Source organism: Geospiza fortis, unplaced genomic scaffold, assembly GCF_000277835.1.
Source record: "Geospiza fortis unplaced genomic scaffold, GeoFor_1.0 scaffold8, whole genome shotgun sequence".
NCBI lineage: Eukaryota > Metazoa > Chordata > Aves > Passeriformes > Thraupidae > Geospiza > Geospiza fortis.
The window spans coordinates 287,508-306,420 of record NW_005054414.1 but is presented as its reverse complement, the minus strand read 5'-3'; the positions used below and the strand labels follow the sequence as shown (position 1 = coordinate 306,420).

At 45.1% G+C, this 18,913-nt stretch overlaps 1 protein-coding gene and 1 long non-coding RNA gene across 2 annotated transcripts; one reads left to right on the top strand and one right to left on the bottom strand.

The window, feature by feature from the left end:
* Nucleotides 1-280: 280 nt before the first annotated feature.
* Nucleotides 281-2,735, top strand: LOC115948483. The gene is made up of 2 exons (XR_004082310.1): nucleotides 281-394; nucleotides 2,273-2,735. It is a non-coding gene; the product is annotated as an uncharacterized LOC115948483 (long non-coding RNA).
* A 1,390-nt stretch (nucleotides 2,736-4,125) lies between these two features.
* On the bottom strand, nucleotides 4,126-13,893 carry DENND11 (DENN domain containing 11). Its single transcript, XM_014309232.2, has 8 exons — nucleotides 13,796-13,893; nucleotides 12,579-12,737; nucleotides 11,744-11,897; nucleotides 11,366-11,504; nucleotides 10,765-10,896; nucleotides 10,425-10,575; nucleotides 10,163-10,231; nucleotides 4,126-9,102 (listed from the first exon to the last, which is right to left on the bottom strand). The coding sequence occupies exons 1-8, from the start codon at nucleotides 13,888-13,890 to the stop codon at nucleotides 8,907-8,909; spliced, it is 1,095 nt and encodes a 364-aa protein (XP_014164707.1). The 5' UTR covers nucleotides 13,891-13,893; the 3' UTR covers nucleotides 4,126-8,906.
* Between the last annotated feature and the right edge of the window lie 5,020 nt (nucleotides 13,894-18,913).

Genomic DNA, 18,913 nt, shown 5'->3' with positions numbered 1-18,913 from the left:
CACTGCAGGAAGTGCACAGTTCAGCATGAAAGTGAAGAGCACAAAACTCTGCTCAATGTTCAAATATAATTAGTAAGCCTCAGAGCAGAAGCTGGTTGAAGGCTGTCGGTGCATTATGATATGCATTGACTGCAGCAGAAGAGGGAAGGACTCCTCTACTTTTTCACAGTTAAACCCACGAATATTTATGTATATAACCTCTAAGTTTACCAAATGCATAGTGATTTACCACAACAAAATGCCATCCCTGAAGAAGGCTGTTTGTGAGAGAAGCATGTCCTTACCTTACCTCTCTTTTGGTTTGGACAGAAGTCAAAAGATGCGTGACCCACACATGTGCCCTGAAGGGAGTCAGTGCATCCAAGCCAGCAGATGCATCTTGCAACTTCCAGAGGTGAGAAGCTGGGAGAGCTGAAAAACTCTTTCACTTTGTTTCTTGTACCTGTTGATGCTGCACTTTAAGAAATTCCTACTCTAAATCTGGGAGATTGATTACACTGCAAGTGAGACACTCAGTTCCACAGTGCAGCCATGAGTCCCTTGCTGGGACAGACGTACTGAAGTTCCCCAAGTAGTCTGTAAACCTGATGGGGGAGCTTTGTTCTGTCAGGAGATAGTGGCGGTTCTTTTATGAAGGCAGTCATGGTGGTTAAAGGGTCTCTTACTTGAGTGTATTGCATACAAATGGGAAGTTCCACCTGAACATTAGGAAGAACTTCTTTACTGTGCAGATAACCAGGCACTGGAACAGACTGCACAGAGAGTTTGTGGAGTCTCCCTCACTGGAGATACTTAAGAATCATCTGGACACAATCCTGTGCAATGTGCTCTGGGATGACCCTGCTTGAACAGGGAGGTTGGACCTGATGATCCACTGTATATTCAAACATTCTGTAATGCTGTGATATGCAGATCATCTTCTCCTTAGCACTGAAGATGTGTACTCTAGAAGGCATTGTGCTGTAGAGAAGAAGATAAATATTAGAGACAAAGGAGGGTGAGACAGGGCAGGGGAGCTGAGATCAGTATAAGGAAGTGCCTGAAAACTTTGAAATTATGAAGCTGAGAAAGACAAAGCTGTGCCTGCCTGTGTAATTTAGATTTGTGTTTTCCTACCTCTGAGCTGTTATTGCAGCCCTGGGATGACAGTTTCTTGTTTTTACAAGGACATTGAATCAATCTCATAGACAATTTCTGTTTTCAAGTGATCTATCATTTGGCAAAATAATTCCATATTAAGGGATAAAGAATTTGTTGAAAGGGAAAAAAAATCTGTTGCTACCAAATAAAAATCATGAATGATGATGTCAGGATTAACCTAATGCTTGCCCTGAATTCAGATCATGGCAAATTTGTGATTCTGAAAGAATACTGTGCAGTGCTGGGCTAAGTACAGCTGGGCCATAAGTAAGGGTTGTGGTATAAAATGAGCTGTTCATACTGCAGCTGCTGCTAAGATCTTCAGAACATGGAGTGCATGGTACAGAGCAGTGCTGTTTGACTCCATGGCCCAGCTCCAGTGAAGGAACTGGAGGCAGCCCAGATGAGTCTCACCAGTTCATGTTGATGGAGGTGAACTGCTTTGCTGTACCTCTGGCTGCCAGAACTTGTACTGGTTCCCCTAGCCTGTGCTGCTCTGGTGTCCCAGTTCCCTTGGAGTTGGTTTGAGTACTCACAGCCCTCCCATGAGTCAAGGGCACACAAAGCAGTCACTGAAGTTGTTTTTAGGTAGTCAGCCTGCCATTTTGATGAATGGTTTTAATCACATGGTGACTGTATCAGCATTAAACACTTGAGACAATTCTACTGCTGAGTAATTCCTGGCCAGTAAATTACTTTGCATCTCATGTTTCAGATCAATATAGTAAAACAAAGCTGAAAGGGGTTTTTAACATGGATTTAATAGAAGTTACTTAACAGGCATTTCTGCAGATTAGTTTATGTCACCACTGGCAGACCCAAGATCTAAGTTCACATAATTGTAGTTCCAATAGAAAAGAATCCTTCAGTATAAACAATGTGGGTCATTAGAGCTTCCTAGCGTTTAATTATCACTAATTAGTAACTAAGTGAGGTAACATCTCATGCATCAGACTCTTAATCCATTCTGTGTGGTGAAGGATAGGTCTCCCTGTGTTGTGGAGAGAAAATGGGCTGGAAGGCAGAGGCAGGGGGTCATCTTGGTTGAGACTGAGCTAAGTATGCAGTTGTGTTTTATTAGTAAAATCAGCATTACTGAAATAACATTTGATGTTTAACTCACTGCACACAGGGCACTGAGGGATCCTTTGGCATTGATAATGAGGAGTATGAAGCGATGCCTGTGGAGGTGAAGCTCCTACCCCGCAAACTCCGCTTCTTCTGTGATCCCAAAATAAGAGAGCAGCTGCTGCAGGCAGTGGTACAGTGAAAGTTCATGGCAGAGGGGCCAGTGTTCACCAGGGTCTGTCTCTTCAAGGCACATGAGACCTAACCAACCTGATTAACCCCACTAGACTAATAAGCCTTTTGGCTATTTTTATGTGCAAGGTACTTCCATTGGAAGTGTATGATTTGACTGGTCTCAAAGGGGTTAAAAATGCAAATGAAAATTCTGAAAAATGCATGTTAACTTGATGACATCTTCTTTTCCCCCTCCCCTAAGAAGTCATCATTTACAGCACTACAGGCTGAGTGCTGTTTGCCAGATGCTACTGCTGTAATGTAATTGTATATTAAAGTAAAATTGAAGTATACTTGTCCTTGTGTTCTAAGAGTTTAGGTTTACTTTACCCATGTAAAAATCTTGCAAAACCTGGGGTCCTGGGAAAAAATATTTGGGGGGAATAATGTTAAGGAATTCTATGGAACATTGGAATTGCCACATTAAAATAGATGATTGGTTATCAACTCTGTCACAAAATAAACTGGAGGTTGGTGATACAAAGCTTTGGAGCAAGTATAAAAGTTCCCCATATGTATCTTGAGAATATATTTGTTAATTTTTTCATCTTGCCAGATTCAACAGCACAGAGTTCCAGTAATTATATAGTAGAAATGTATTCCTTTGACCAATTTAGGTATTTTGCACAGAAGCAAATTGGAAAACATCATTGACCCAAAGCTGTATGAAGTACATTTGGAAAGACTCTTTAACAAGCAAAGTGAGTCTTTTTTTTTTTTTTTTGGTAAATATTCCTTTTATTCCTGCAGTAGTATAATGCCAGTAAGGATATCCAAATAAAGTTTATTATTTATTGTGTCTGATTGCTCTTCTCTAATGTAAACAGTGATCACCACTCCATATGCAACCTCCATCCACTTGAGCCTCAGTACCATAATTAGTTTTGCTGCTTTTATGAGCTTTTGTTTATAGCTTTGCTTTAATTGCTGAAAGGAAGTATTACTGACTTAGGCAAGCTTATCTGTTGCCCTTATTCTAACTGAGAAATTCACATGATTCTGCCTTGAAGAAAATTGTCCTTATTTTTCTGATGTGATTGTCTGTGGTCAATGTGTTATGCTGTGGTCTAGTCTAAGTTCACTTGTTGACTCTCTGCTGTTGTCAAAATACAGACCTAAGTGAGTTGGCTTCCAGCAGCTCTATTAAGGACTGAATTCTGGCAGCCTGTGCTCCAACAGCATCCTCTGCTGGAGACATCTTAAAGGAAAAATGCCTTGAAAGAGGAAGCGGGGTTAGGTATGATGCATGATGCTGAAACCCAGCTGAATGTTCTTTCCTGGACTACACTGTAGAGACACAAATTAGCTAAACTGGGTGACCCTTAAAGTCCCTTCCAGCCCTAGCTGTTCTGTAACTCTTGACTGGGACTGAAGGGAAGAGAAGCCTGCTAGTTCCTTTTCATAGTTAGGCTGGTGATCAGACCTGGTTTGTGCTGTCTGTCTTTTGGTTTGCAGTAATGAAGAGTGCTCAGTGGAGCCCTGGGTCACTCTCCAAGGAACATGGTGGTTGTGCTTTGCTTTTTGCTTGCCACAGAGACACCTGGGACATGGCTCTGCAGCCCCTGGCTCATTCAGAGTCAAGGGCAGGTCTCACCATTGGAGTTTTCCCTCAAGTTGACGTTTCTGTAATAAAATCAGCAATGTGTTTTTTCTCCAGTGGCAGGAAAGACAAGGCAACAGCCATTTCAAAAAGGTAAGCTTTAATTGTATTAAAAAATACCCATGTTTTTAGTAAGCAGTTTCTCTACAGAGCCACAGGCCTATGGGAGCAACCGCACATCTGCAAGATGCAAACAACTTCAGAGCTGTTAGAATTACACCCAGCCTGCTGCAAGGGGTGAGATGGTAAGAACTGGCTCCTTGTTCATCTGTACCATTTTACAGGGAAAATCACTAGTTCTCCTCCATAGCTCCCATTGCAATGTGTTTCCTTTAGAATTGGTATTGCTGATGCCGTTCTGATGTTGAAGTACCAAGGATCATCTGAGACACAGGCTGGTATTTAAATATTCATATCAGCATAAGTTGAGTAGCTTGTAGAAATACCATTCAAGTAGTTTTTCTCCTTCCTCTGCAGTTCAGAGTTCTTCCAGTATAGGGTAATTCTAGGCCTCTGAATTGCAATGTTCAGAAGGGAGGTGTGAGATAAACACTACATAAAATAGGCAGGAGCTGAACCCACTATCTAAAGTGTTGAGGAAAGGACTCAGTTCTCATGTTTCTTTCTGATAGCAACACAAAAATCTTCCTTTGTAAAACTCCAAGACAGGCAGGAGGAGTGGAATCCTAGGTCCCACTCAAGAAAACATTTATCCTGGCTTCAACTTACAGTCCATTCTAAAAGGGCTTAAAATACTGTAACAGAAATAAAAAGGAGGGATAACAATCTAATGATGGACCAGCTCAAGGCACCTGTTTATTTTGACCACATTTAAACATTCCTATTTGAATGACATGTTGCATTAACCAAGATCTAAAATCCTGGTTCATAGGCATTTAGTACCCTCAGTTTTAGACAGATCACACTGTTAATACATTCCAGTCCCTTGTAAAAGACATTTATGTTGTCCTTTCTCATAATCACTACACCACTGGTTTTGGGAAGGGGGGAAGAAGACAGCAACTAACTTAGAAGTAATGCCAGGATGAGAGTTTGGGTTAGTGTGCATGCTTTTTACTTAGAATTCTGCTTTAGGATAGAGTGCTCTTGCCCTGCTATTCCAGGAGCCACTGTCCTTCCACCTCCTTGAGCAAAGCATGCCTGTTCCTTGCACAGTCTGTGGCCAGGAGGGCCACAGCTACTCCCAGCCTTTTGCTCATTAACCCTGCTTTGCTGAATAACCTGTACAGGGAGCTACTTCCACTTGAAAAGGTGATGGAACTTTGTTCTGCCCAAAAGGATGGTGAACAGGCAAGCTCAGCTCCTGTGACCGTGGTGACCATTGGCTGTAAGATCACTGCAGTAAGTACCTCATGTATGCCAGAAAAGAAGGTAGTGGCATGTCTGTAAGACAGATCTGAATTCTAATTCCATAAAGTGCCTTTCTCCTAGTATCCATTATAGTTCTTTATTGGCTCTATGCAGCTTGGCCTAACCTTGCAGTGAGAAGACTTTTGGATGATTTAAATGTCTGGCATGGTGTTGCTTGTTCAGCTTGAAAACCAAGCTTTTATGTCTCTCATAAGCTTTACCTTCAGTGCAGATAATACAAGTAGTAATAATTCATTGCTTGATTATACATTTCTAGTGCAGCTTGAGTTAAGATGTAGGCAGGAAGCTCTTGTTCTCCTGGTTCAAGTCAAGCAAGTACAAGCTGAGAACCTGCACTGGCTATCCAACAATTTGAGTTTTGGAGAATACACAGGGGCACAGCACAGACCTAGTTACTGTAACCACCATTCAAACCTGGGCTCTGATCACGGCAACTGACCAGAGGCATTACACCCAAGAAACTGAAGGCACCACTGTAAAGGCAAAGGAAGAAGATAAATCAGCAATATCCTATCTTATCCCACATTTTCCTCCCTCTTTTGATTCAAAACATACCCAGTAGATGTCTCCCAGCTGCTACTATGCAACAAAGCACCAATTGAGTGCCCAGGAGGGGATTTTGAATATCTGTACATAACTGTTTTACCTTGAATTATGGTATCTTCTGGAAAGGTAAGACTCAGTTAAACTGGTTCCACAGAATAGTCCTTCATGTCCCAAGCTATAACAATTTGTTTCTATTATGTACCCATTACCCATTTCTCAAGAACTTTCCCCATGTGACGAAAATAAAAGCACTATCTTTTAGAAAAGGAGTGCAGGTGAAAGCACTTTTGCAGCTAATCAAATAAGGAAAGGGTTAGGAGAGAAAAGTCTTCTTGTTCTGTCTTCTGTTGGACAACTTCCTGACTTCTGTAGCAGTTACCTGCCAAGAGAGGCTTGATAGGCAAAATTACAAGGAAGAACATGATTCCAAGGAAGAACAAGATAGGCTGCAAGCATCCAACTGGATGTAGCACATGGATGCTGCTGCAGCAATCTGCTTGCTTTGATGCTTCTGCACCCGTACTACTGCTAACAACTGAGGACCGGATTTCTGGAAAGCAGAGGTTTAATAAATGACAAATAGGAATTTCAGGAGCTTCTGCTCAGTGGGCTATGTCAGTGCAGTCTACTAGATCTCATGTTCCAACAGTCTGTAAACAACACTGCTCTAATGCAGGGTGTTAGAAAGACTCTGACTGCAGTGACTGTAAAATTTCAACATTAAATCAAATGTTTGTTTCTGTTTAGTTTAGCAAAAGAACTACTGACAAAGAAAACAAAGTCATTAACAATGATTACAGCTAAACTATGTAGCAAACCTTCAAGAAAGTGAGAGGAGAAATTGCTTGTGACTAGTTTCAGTTCTGGTTTTGTTTTGATGTTTGAAGAAGTGACAGCAATACAAGGGCAGCTCAGCTGTACTTCAGGGATCATCACTGCAGGCAGCATGTTAAAACTGAAGTGGAAGTTAGAGGAAAAAAGTGTGGAGGTTGTGGGCCACTTTTATATGTCAGGTGTCAATTTCAAAACAAAGCCATTTCTTAAGGAAAAGAGACTGGTCTTTCCATTAAATGATACTCAGCTGTTTTTACCTCTTTTCCCACTTTTTTCCCCAACCTTCTAAGGATGATGTTACAGTTATTGTGAGCAATTGATAGTATGAACAACAGCCTATTTTCTTCTGTACAAAAACATCCCAAAGCCTTGAAAAAGCAGCTAGGGGAATGACTGCTCAGAGACAGGCAAATTGCAGGAACAATTACCTCCTCCTTTCCAGAGGAAGACAATCTACAGAGGGTAATGCTTGGAGAACATTGGCTTCACCTGTTTCAAAAAGGTGCTTGCCTGCTTTAGAGTGGTTCAGGCTCTGTCTCATCCTATAAAATGCTAGGACAAATGGATACATCAGCTGAAGTTTGCATTCCTACAGTGCACAGAAACCCTCCAAGGGTGCTGAAATCTGTAACAATAGAAGCAGCAACTAATCAGCTATAGCCACAGTTCAGGAAGAAACAGTCAGCTTAAAGCTGATATTGCTGCTGGCTGAAGGATTTGGAGCAAAGCTGTATGTCACACATAGAACCCCCAGTAGCATTCTTGGATTTTGTATGGCCAAGGGGTTACTCTTTACTGGGACAGCCTTCTTGGAGGTAATGACTAGTCCTTCAGGAACTGAATCCTGTTCTTTCAACAGCATAAGAAAACATCTATTTCATCTGGTTCTACAGCTCTGCCCAGAAAAGACAGACTTCGTTGTAAACATTGCTCCTAGCAGCTGTGCCAGGTAAGAATACCAAACTCCAAGGGAACCTCCTGCAAACTTCAGTTGTTCCAGCTGAAAGGTCTGTTCTCTGTCTCACATGGAAAGCCAGGGATAGCAGCAGGCAGTGCTGAAGGCTCAACAAAAGGATTAGCAGACAGTGTTAAAGCAAAGGAGCAACAAGTCCCATCAGCTACAAAGGAAGGGTTAGTGATAGTACTTAAAGCATTCTTATTCTACTCTCTCCAGCCCAGCACCATCCGAGCTGAGGCTGGACAATAAAGTGACTGCAAAGTGGCTCAGTGGTGTTGGTCCCTGTTAAATGGAGACCATCTTGCTGGTTTGAAGATTTTAAACCAAAGCAGCAGGTGGGATGCAACTAAAAGCCAAAGGTGGTGGTGGGATGGATTGAGGAGAGAGGCTGCTCTTCTCCAGCTATGAGATAGGTAGGTGCAGTCTCTGCCAGTTTAGAGCACCTTAGATGCTGGAAGTGAAACTGCTGCTCCAGTAAGCAAAGTCAGAAGATCCTGTAGCATCCCCAATCCCAAACTTTCTTCTGCCATTTACAAGGAAGGGTGGCTTGGCTCCAATTCACCTTAAAGTTGGGTGAGGAGTATTTAAAGGAGTCCTGGTTCTTATCATTGGTTTAACTGTCCCAGCCAATAAACTTGGTAGGAGCTGTTTATGAGATTGGGCCGTTAACAGCTTGTGCTAAAGCCCTCTTCAGTCCCCAGGTGGAAGGGGGAGTTGATAGGAGGATTTTCCAGCCAAGTCTGAAAGCTCAGCTATAGCATTTCACATTGGTTGTCATCAAACAAAGTGCTTTCCTGAAGTCTTCAGCCCTCAGGTATCCAGGCTAGGCCAAAACCTAGCTATCACTGGCAACAGTGAGGTTTGGTGCAAAGGTGCCACTGGTCCTAGCTAGACAAAACAAAAAAACACAAATGAAAGGGAAAGGGAGACAAAACCAAAAGGACCCTTAGAGCAGGTACTCACTGGGAAGTTGAGTGTGAGAAAATAAAATCACATTTTGTTTTAAAATTATAAATACTCTCCATATAAAGTTATTAAATAACTGTGGCTGTGGTGAGTTCCAGTGATCCTCCTAAGCAATGTCCAGTAGTCTTTAAAAAGTGATCTTTGCTCCCCATCTCTCTTGCCCTTGGTTTAAGTGCAGCAGGGGTTGTCAATGACCAGCATAACATCAATGCCATACACTTCCAGGAGGTCCATGAGGAAGCTTCGATCCCCTTGGGGATCCAGGCCCATGCCTCGTGCGTGCTCAGCTGTCAGGGTCTTGTCCTGGCTGGCTGACACCTCCATCAGCGTCTGGAATATGCGGTTGTTCTGCTCCATGAAAAACCTATGGGGGAAAGTCAGAGAAAGGGATTGCACACACTCTCCAAAACGACAGTGTATTCACCAAACAGGCAGCAGAACTGCATTGAACCCCCTTCAGCCAGAGATCCCACCTTGTTAGGTGGCACTGTAGTGCTTTTCCATCCACTCTATGGTGACCCAGATAAAGCAGGAACTGTTAATTGACAGGGGTGCTCCCATCTGTGGGTGGCATTTCCCTCAGAAGGAGCCACGTTATCAGCTAGAGTGTGATCTGTGGTCACCAAGCAGGTACATCACACCTACAGCTCCCCTAATGTAAAGGAGGAAACAGTGTTGTCACCCATCTGATAAGCCAGTGGGTAAATAAATTCTCCATTACTGGTGCAGAACACACCAGTGAGAGCTACTTCTTACCTGTTGCTTTCCTAGAAACATGCAAAGCTATTTTGAAAGAGCCCTGGCTACACCTGTGAAGCTTAACAATCAGAGCTCTGCCTCCACAGCCCTTGACACAGTTTCATCCCCTTACTTCTCACCTGCTGCAGAGTGTGAGTAGCAACAGGCAGAGAAGGGCTTCAGAGGTGGTAGGCATGTGGTTTTTATCTAATTCTGTACCTCTCACTCTACACCCAGTTCTGATTCCTCTGTTTGCCAGGTATGAAGTCAGCCACATCAGTGAGCCAATCCTTCACATGCAGGTCTGATCTCCACACTGTACCAACCCCCAGTATGGTACAGTGCCTGCTTTCCATGAACACTGTCCTTTCCAGAGCCAAATGTTCTGGCAATAGCGCTTATGTTTGAAAGGGCATTCTTACGTCTCTAATTGTGTTTTTAAAATTCACTTCTCCCTTCTGGCACGTAAGCAACCCCAGTGGATACTACATTTTGGCTTCTTGAAAGGAAGATGATCTGAAGAAGAAAAGCCAGTCTGGTTTTGGAACCCTATAGGAAGAAAGCTAACTATGGAATTATGTCAAACATGCTGTTTCATAATACACCAAACAGTGCAACACAAAATCAGAGCAAGAGGCTCCCTAAAACTAGCAGTGTCCAACTAAGTATTAGAGGTAGCCACTCACAAGATAAAAAGGTCCTCTTCACAGGAGCTGCAATCCTCACCCACTTCTTGAGAATACATTAACATCTGCCTGAGAGAAGGGAGACAAGTTAATTGCACATACCTACTGTGAACCTCAAAGCTTTATGAGAAGACCAGAATCTTCAAGAGATGAGCTGAACCAGTGGGGTATTTTGAAAATACTACAAGGAGGAAAATACAGAGGAACAGTGTCCTCTTTATTCCACATCTCCTGTCAGGAGCACCCAGACCTCTGTGATTACCTTTGGTCATTGAGCCGTCTGTACTTCTCCTTGTCAGCATTGTTAATTTTCAGGAGTGGTTGCAGATGTTCGTGATGCGTCTTCACATTCTGGTTGTCCACGTAGACATCATAGAGATCCCGTTTCTGCTCAAAGATCTTTTCTGTTGTACCTGCCAAAACCAGAGAAGATTTTCAGAGCAGCATGTTGCTTTCCCAGCAGACCAACTGTTCTCTCCTGCTTGCATAGTTAGTCATTCCATGCACAACCTATTTCTCATCAGTTCTATTCCACAGTCTGGTGTCTCAAGACATTTTGCAGCCTGAAGCTAAAAACATCATGCCTAATCCATCATACTTACAGGCCACGTATGATACTTCTGTCTCCAGCATTTCTATGTCTGCCACATTCACATAGAAGAATGGTTTGGACTCTGGGACAGTTCCTCCAAGACCAGGCAGAGAAACATTTGCAAGGCAACAGCAGCAATACACTGCGGACAAGAGAAGTACATCCTGAGATGGTTTTGGTTTCCCTCAAGGCACTCAGAACCCCATTTGCCCAGTTCTCCCACAGGTCTCTAGGAAAACAATGGTCAGAGCCCTGAAATGCCCTTGAACACCAGAACTTCTCAACTGATGACATCTTGTTTTGCATAGGAAATAATCAGTTCTCCCATAGGAATCCCACATTCTAGAATCCACACATTCAGTCAGTGCTCTTATTGTCCTGTGCTGACAGGAACTGAGTTTGACAGTGCCAGATGTGTCCTTACTCACGAGGCCTGAAGAAAAGCATTTGGTAGGAAGCATGTAAATGCAGATTGAGCGGTGGTTTCACAAGGCATGGTCACAATGGATTTTGAAGACCTGCATGACGTCTGTCCCCTCAGTACTTGCAGGCAATTTCTGCAATGCTTCAGCCTACATGATCAGAGCTCTGCAGTGTCCCTGGAAACATACCTCTGTAGCAGACAACTCCAACTGGGGGTGGTGAAAATATCAGTATGCGCTTGCGCAGCAGGGCAAACTTCCAGAGGACGAGGATCTGCTCACCGAAGAATTTGATGAACTGAGACATACAGCCAGCAGGGTGTGTGATCTGCAGGTGGAGCGAAAGGGAAGAAAACAGCTTAGAGGTGAAGCAGGGACACATGCACAGATGCTAAGTCTAAATGTGGGAGCAAGACCAGCACACAGCTTGCAACGGTCCAAGTAACAAAATCTTATCTAAGCAGCCTACAAAGCGCGGGAGTGACTGCTTACATAAAGGAGTATGAGGCACCAGCAAGGAGCAGCAGCCCTCTGCCCATTCCTGCAGGCCTCAGGCACCTGCCTCACCTTCATCTCTGGGTACATGTATCTGTGGATGGAAGGCAGCCAGTGGACAGGTTGCTGAGAGCTGGGGGTGCCCTTGCTATCAGGGAGAACTCCTTTCTTGTCATCATAGAATGCCTCTAGATGGGAGTAGTGCCCTGGCATTTCCAGCTGGTGTCTGGAAAAGAAAGGAAAAAAGGGGAGATCTGTAGTACCCCCATACTATTTGTTTAGTGCCCTGCCCCCAGCAAACATCTGCTCTCCCAGCTAAAAGGGATCCTGGGTGCCTCAAGTGCACAGAGTCATCCAAGAGGGATGAAGAAACATCAGGACCGCCAGCTCTCAGTGCAGCCAGAGAACACACACATGCTGACACAGGCAGTGAGCTGGGGTGTGCATAGCACTGGTCCTGTTTGAAATACACTCAGGTAGGAACAGTTTTCTACCATCACCATTTTTGCTGCTAGATCCACTCGACATAACTGAAGCACACAGCTAGCCAGGAGCATCATTACACAATTAGAAGCCTTTTGTAAACCCCTAGTAAAATGGTTTTCAGAAGGAGAAAAGGGGAACTTCTTGTTCTCTCAACTCTCCCTGTGACACTTATGTCTGCCTACAATAACCGGGGTTTGGGTGACATTTGACTAGCCTGTTAAGGAAGGAACAGACCGCTGCTAATCAGTTCCTTGTCTCCTTCACACTGTGAACCTGTAATACTTTCTGGAGAAAGAGCCAGTCAAGGAAATCACAGCAGAGCATTGTCACTGGATTCTCACTTGCCTAAAACTGCTCTCCATAGAAGGAACATTACTCTCCCAGGTGGGGAATGGCCAGGCTCATTCCCAAGGGAACTTACCTGACCTGGTTCTCCAGGAAGTGCATGTACCTATACAGCAGCGTGTAGGAAGGGGAGAGGATGCCCACGGACTTCATGCGGGCACCACGCTCTAACTCACTCTCCACAGGCATGTTGGCAAAGCAGGCCAGGCCAAAACAGAGCCCCTTCCTGAAATAACTGCAGACAAAGGTTTGACAGAAGGGTTAGTGTTAAAAAGAGGAAAGAAGAAGAAAGGTAACTGAGGGCTAAAATTGCTGATTTGGGAATATATTTTCTTGTGTAAGGAGCTCCCTGAAATCCCACTCTGCTAACTGAAGGGCTGTGGACAAGCCTTGGGTGCCCCAGTCTTCTGAGCAGCAAGACAAAATATTTAAGGCAAGAGTTCCCAGGAGTTCCCACTAAAGCCCCTACCAGCCTCGTCACAGGCCAGTAAATATAAAATAAATCAGTAACTTGGAAGGAAGACCAACAGAATGCATCATTCAGTCAGTGCAGAGGCCTTCCTCCAAGGAAGAAGCCTGCAGTGAATGCAGTCTGAGTACACTACAGCTACTTGGTCATATTTTGGGTACCAGCACATTGAAGCACACTCTGATCATCAGACTGCAAGAGTTCAGTTCACATGCCTTTAAGAAAGTAACTGTTATTCCTGACCAAAAGGAATTGTGACACTGCAGTTCATTGCAAAACATTGCTGCATTGCAACATTGGGTTAGCAGAATGCAGAAAATTCCTCTCTTATGTGTTTCCAGTGAAGGAACTAGCAAACAAGAAAGCAAGCAAGACCTGTTTATAACAACATTTAAAGGAATCAAAAGCCCTGTCACAGTTAAGAACATTTTTCTAAGTCCTGCTCCTGCAAAATCCTTCCAATTTCAGTTCTGCCATTCCTTGCCCTTCACCCTAGGCCTCTGCTGACAGTCTCAATAGTGGCAGTCCAGATCATCTGCCCAGTACACATTAAGATTTGCACACCAGTGAGAAGCTGGCCTGCCCCAGTTGGTTTCCACAGGCAAAGCAGACATACAGCAGATCCCTGCAGCTAGCTGGTACTTAACATGATACTGAAAGTGTCTGAAAAGTATCTTTGGCACAGGTAGAAACAGCTTAGCAAGCCGGTTTCTGCAGGACCCTACTTCCTAGAAGGTATTTTTCTTGCATGTTCTGAATTAAGAGCTGGTGGTGTACATGGACAGCTAAGAAAGGAAGAAGTAACATAGCTCAGATGTACTCACATGAAATCTGACTGGATTTTGTGGGACCCGCTTGCCATGGATTTGAATTCCACACCTTCCAAATCTATATCTTGGGGTAAACACCATTCCACCATGTTGCCTGCAGAGAAGCAAATGAATTTGGGTAAGCTTGAATACAGTATCCCTTTCTAAAATGCATACATCATCAACAGCAAGTTGTTGCTTTTCTAACCCTGGGACACCTGTAGCAGTGCCCTAACACAACTCCTGAACTCCTAAATTGTCACAGACAGTACATGACATACAATACTCCACACATCTCTTGCAAATGTTACTTGTTGTAGCACAACACACAGACACTGCAGAACAATTTATCCATGATAAGCTTAATTACAGAGCAGCTATGATTTTACCTGATGGTGGATAAGCTTTGGTCTACACAAATATCCATCCCATAGGAAAGAACCAAAGGACAGACTGTTGTTCTTTAGGATGAGTTTCTGGGATAGTTCACACCACCACCAATATTGTTCTTTGCCTGTGCTTGGCAGGTGTGGTCAAACAGAAACCCTTAAGGCATCATCCAAGTCATCACTTCTTCCCTGAAGTCCCTCCTATTTTCTTTAGGATAGGAGGAGTTACCTGAAGCTCTATATGGAGGCTGAGGTGATACAGGTGCTGCAATGCGTTTGTGCGTGCTAGAATAACCAGCAAAAAAGTACATAAATTACAGGCTAGATCAAGATCAGCAAACACGTCACCTGCCAACCCAGCCAGAAAGCATGCAGTTGTTCAGGGGAAAAGGCCACCTGAGGAGCCTGATCCTGGAACAGATGATATCAGAGAAGTTATAAAATGTCCCTAAAGCAAATGAAGTCCAACAAGTTTACCACGGACCAAAAAAGGGGTGACTTCTCACACTTTCCCATGACAGCACTTCAGAGCCCAACCTGCTCACCTGGACATTCCCACTGCACTGAGATGTGCCCCAAATTTATGCACCAAGTTTCTGTTCTCTGTCAGTCTGCCCACAGCATTTGAAGTCACCTGGCTTAGTTTTAAAAACAAGGCAAACAAACCAAAATTCTTCAGGATAATACAATGGCAGGTGCAGCACAAAGGTGCTTCCTACTGGTTCACTCCTTTCCCTGCCCTTTAGGGTGAGCATTCCAGCAGTGCTTGCACAGACAGCGTACATTTGGAGGGGCCTTACACTCAGCCAAGACTCTTGGAGATATTTAAATCTGAGGCCTCATTTCTGAAGCCTGTCTTTTGTCTCATTACTCATACTGCACAAGTATATGCCTGCACAGGAATAGGGCTTAGCTACTGACATTTAAATAGGCTATTTTTCTTCTCACATAGATGCTGTATTCAGTAGACCTCCCCCAGCCCTGCCTGGCAAGGACTTCAAAAAACCCAAGAGCGTTAGACATGGCAACAGGAGGAGCCGTGCATCCAGGAGCCCACTGGAAGTGCACAAGCAGAGCTCTCCTGCAGAGCCAGGAGCAGCCGCAGCCTCGTGACCCCGAGCGCAGCCCTGTGCAGTGACAGGCAGGAGCACAGAGCTCTGCTGTGCGGAGCCTCGGCCTCTGAGGCGTGTGAAAGGCTGGCAGAGAGAGCCACTGACATCATAGCAGCCTGCACGCTCCCCTGGAGGGCCTGCAGATTATATATAGATGGTGGCTTTTGTTGTTTGGAGCTTGTGTGAGCCTGTTTGGTTCGCTTTTTAAAGGCGCAAGAACCTTCCTTGAAAGCGCGAGGAAGTCAACTCTTGAGACTGTTGCCTCATAACCATGAAATTGTGGTTAAGGCCAGATGTGCTTTTAAGCATCCCTTATTGGTCACTACCTGTAGATTCATAGATCAGTAGGTGAGAGTGCCAGCAAGAGCAAAGGAAAATGGGCTTTGCTCAGTTCAGTCACAAACACTGGCAGGTGTCACATCCGCTGCAGAGCTGTTAAAGCAGACGTTGCTCCAACAATGCCTGTTCTGTAGCAGCAATAAGGAAAGGACGCCTTGAAACAGATCTTTACCCAGCATGTGACCTCAAAACCAGCTCACCTATCACACAGCTTTTTTTTTTTTTTCTGGGATCTGTCAGGAGCAACCTGCAGCTGTGCTCCTGGCTGTTCCTCACGCCACCTTGCCCTGTGAGCACATGAGCGACGTGGCAGTCGGAGAACAAACGCCAAGATTAAAAAGTAGGAAAGTCAGTCTGGCGAAACAGGAGAGCAAACAAAGGAGAGACTTCACCCAGATGCAACAGGACTGCCAGTCTGCCCGAGAAACCAGAGCAGGGAGGAGGGAACAATGTTGTAGAAAAACAGGAAGCACTGCCCTTCCCCATGGAGAAAGCAGCTCTCGTGCACACAGGAAACTTTCCAAGTGAGAGTCACCCAGCATCAGAGAGCAGACTAGTGATTTTGCTGAGAGTCAGATCTGCAGATCCAATCTCCTGGAAGCTATCTCCCACCTTCAGGTCAGGTCTGAGCCAGCACTCATTTTCTAGTGTGCAAATTTAAGGATGTTCTTCCTCCTTCCCTTGTATTTCTTTTCCACTGGATTTTCACATCCTCACAAAGAAGATATTGGCACCAGAATTTGGGGTCATCACCTGTCACTCCTCACTATTTGATGTTTGCTGAGGGCTTTAGGGTCCCCTGCTGTGCAGTGCTACCATGTTGTGCCAGGACAGGAGAAGCATAAAGTGAAACCTAAACATTACACTGGCTCCATTTCCTGCACGGAAGAAATGTGGGACAGAAAAACAGAATATTTGCATGTTCACTGGTGTAAAACACATTACTTCCCTCTCTTCCCTCCTTGTCTCTCTCCATTACTCACAGACCCTTTAAGCTAACAGACTGTGTGGGACCTCCACAAAGGTGATGTTATCAGCTGTCCCACAGCAGCAGTGAGGAGAGCTCCTTCTCAAGTGCTACAGGGCTCACCGTGCTGCAGGTGAGGACAGCACCGATTCAGAAGCTGCCTCTGGCTCTTATGTCAGTCACTCACATGAGCACTGACAGTCACAGGGACACTGGAACTGTAACAGTGACCTGGCAACCCCATAACCTACTTTTGGAAGCTCATCATGCAACTGCTGCACACTAACCTCTTCTGCTTCAAGCCCTCCTAAATTTTGGAGGGAAGTTGTTATGTTCTTTATTAGCATGGTCACCACTTCATGCTTCTACAGTAAAACCTCTCTTGCCCACACCTACTTGCCTGTAGTTGGGCAGACACTACCTGTATAACCACCTGCACAGCCAGTACCAGAAATTCAGCTGTTCTGTGCCTCAGCAAGCTGCCAAAGGAGGTCCATGCTTTTCCTAGGCAGGATCAAGCAGCTCAGACACTACCTGGATGATTTCCTTTAAGTCATAGTCACAAGGACCAGCTACCCTTGCAAACTTTACAGAAGTTCTTCATACTATCTGATGTGGTTTACCAGTAATTCCTGTATTCTCTTTTTGACCTTAGCAAGTTCACACCACTGCACCTTCATGATATTTTTCCAAGTCCGCACCCTCCACAGGGCACTTTGCTCCCCAGCTGTAAAGCTGACATTTGCTGGTATATTGCTCACAGACCTATCATCCCTGCTGGGTAGCAGCAGGAGGCTGAATCTTCCTGGACTTGACAGACTACTCTAAGGCTGATGACACCCAGCATTAACTGCACATCAGATGTGAGAAGAGCTGTTGCCCAACTTTCCCTGGACTTCATTCAAAGCAACAGCTGGTTCAGAAAAACTCCTGAGAAAGCTCAGCTTTCTGCCAACTCTCAAGAAAATCTCACAATTTCATAGAAGGCATATGCTGTCAGATTGAAAGGCAACCTGCTGTTGCTGCAGTCACCCAGACTCTTTCATGTTTTGGATCCTTAGCAAAAACACCTCCATTTTCCATCTCCTGGTGGAAAGATGACATCCAATCTTATTTCAGATTTTTATGAGTGAATGACCTCTAGACTGAAGACACTTCCCTCTGGTGCAGTATGAAAGGGTAACTTCTCAAAATCCTTGGGTGTTTTGGGACACAGCAGCCATGCTGTCTGACAGTGGGCATTGCTGACACCACATTGCTCCAGCAGCTACGTCCTGTTCTCTACTTCCTTAGGATTTTCAGTTCAAGACTGGCATTCAGTCTTCACTACCAAGGCCCTCTTGTGAGCAGGATGTCAGGTACTTTCCCCTCCCACTGGAGAACTAACCTCACTGTGCTTTACAGACTCCTGTCTCTTGTACTTTTGCTGTGGATTTGCTAAGGCAGTTTCTTCTGTCTAGAGAACAAAGAGGAGCTCAGTCTCACACACCTGGGCTCCTGAATCTCTCTCTTGCCTTTGAACCCCAGGTTGGTGCCTGGCAGCCAAAAGACCCAAGAGTGGGTCTCAGGACATCAAACCCCTCTGCACAGTGGTACCTGTGTTCACAGGTGCAAGGCAGGTGCTAACTTCCTATCTGTGTCCTAACATCCTGTTTGGTGGATGCTGTGGGAGCACTGGGACTAGGAAAACAAAGTTAAGACATTTTCTGAAATGCTGACTTACAGGTTTGAAATTAATAACCTCTGTCAGTAGTGATACAACAGCACAGTCCAACAACACTGAGCGTGATGGATATGGCAGTGAGAAGCAGAAAATACATTCCCTTGCCCTTCTCCTCTGCGCTCCTGGATCGCAGCACTCCTTCAAAGCACCGAGTCCCAGAGATCCCACCAGAGGCCAGCCTCTAAACACACTGGTCACCAAGAAATAGGCAGCTGAGCTGCTGCTGCTGCTGCTGGTGATCATGCCCTGCGAGCCTGCCGGATTTACGCCTGCCACAAACGCCATCCATCACCGATAGCTGGGGGCAGGCCTGCGCCACTCCACGGAGACAGAAGGATGCTCTCAAGATGCTGCTAACAGGTTGGTGCCCTCCAGGCAGCGCTGGGCAGAGGCTCGGCCTAAATCTGTGCGGGGCACAGGGGATGCCCCAGCGCCGTCCGCAAACTCCCTGTGCCGTGGAGAAACACCCATCCCTCTCCTCCGAGTGGCACGAGACGCGGCGCCGTCCTCCCGCCAGAACAACTTCTCGGCGGGATGGAGACCAAAAGCAATCCCCTTGTGCTCCGTTTTCGGCAAATGCCCACGGCGCCCGCTCCCGACCCC

Coding starts and splice junctions, on each gene's coding strand:
- DENND11 (XM_014309232.2), bottom strand. CDS start 13,890: ATGGTGGAATGGTGTTTACCCCAAGATATAGATTTGGAAGGTGTGGAA. Junction 12,738..13,795: donor AAAATCCAGTCAGATTTCAT/GTGAGTACATCT, acceptor CTTTGTCTGCAG/TTATTTCAGGAAGGGGCTCT. Junction 11,898..12,578: donor TTCCTGGAGAACCAGGTCAG/GTAAGTTCCCTT, acceptor TTTCTTTTCCAG/ACACCAGCTGGAAATGCCAG.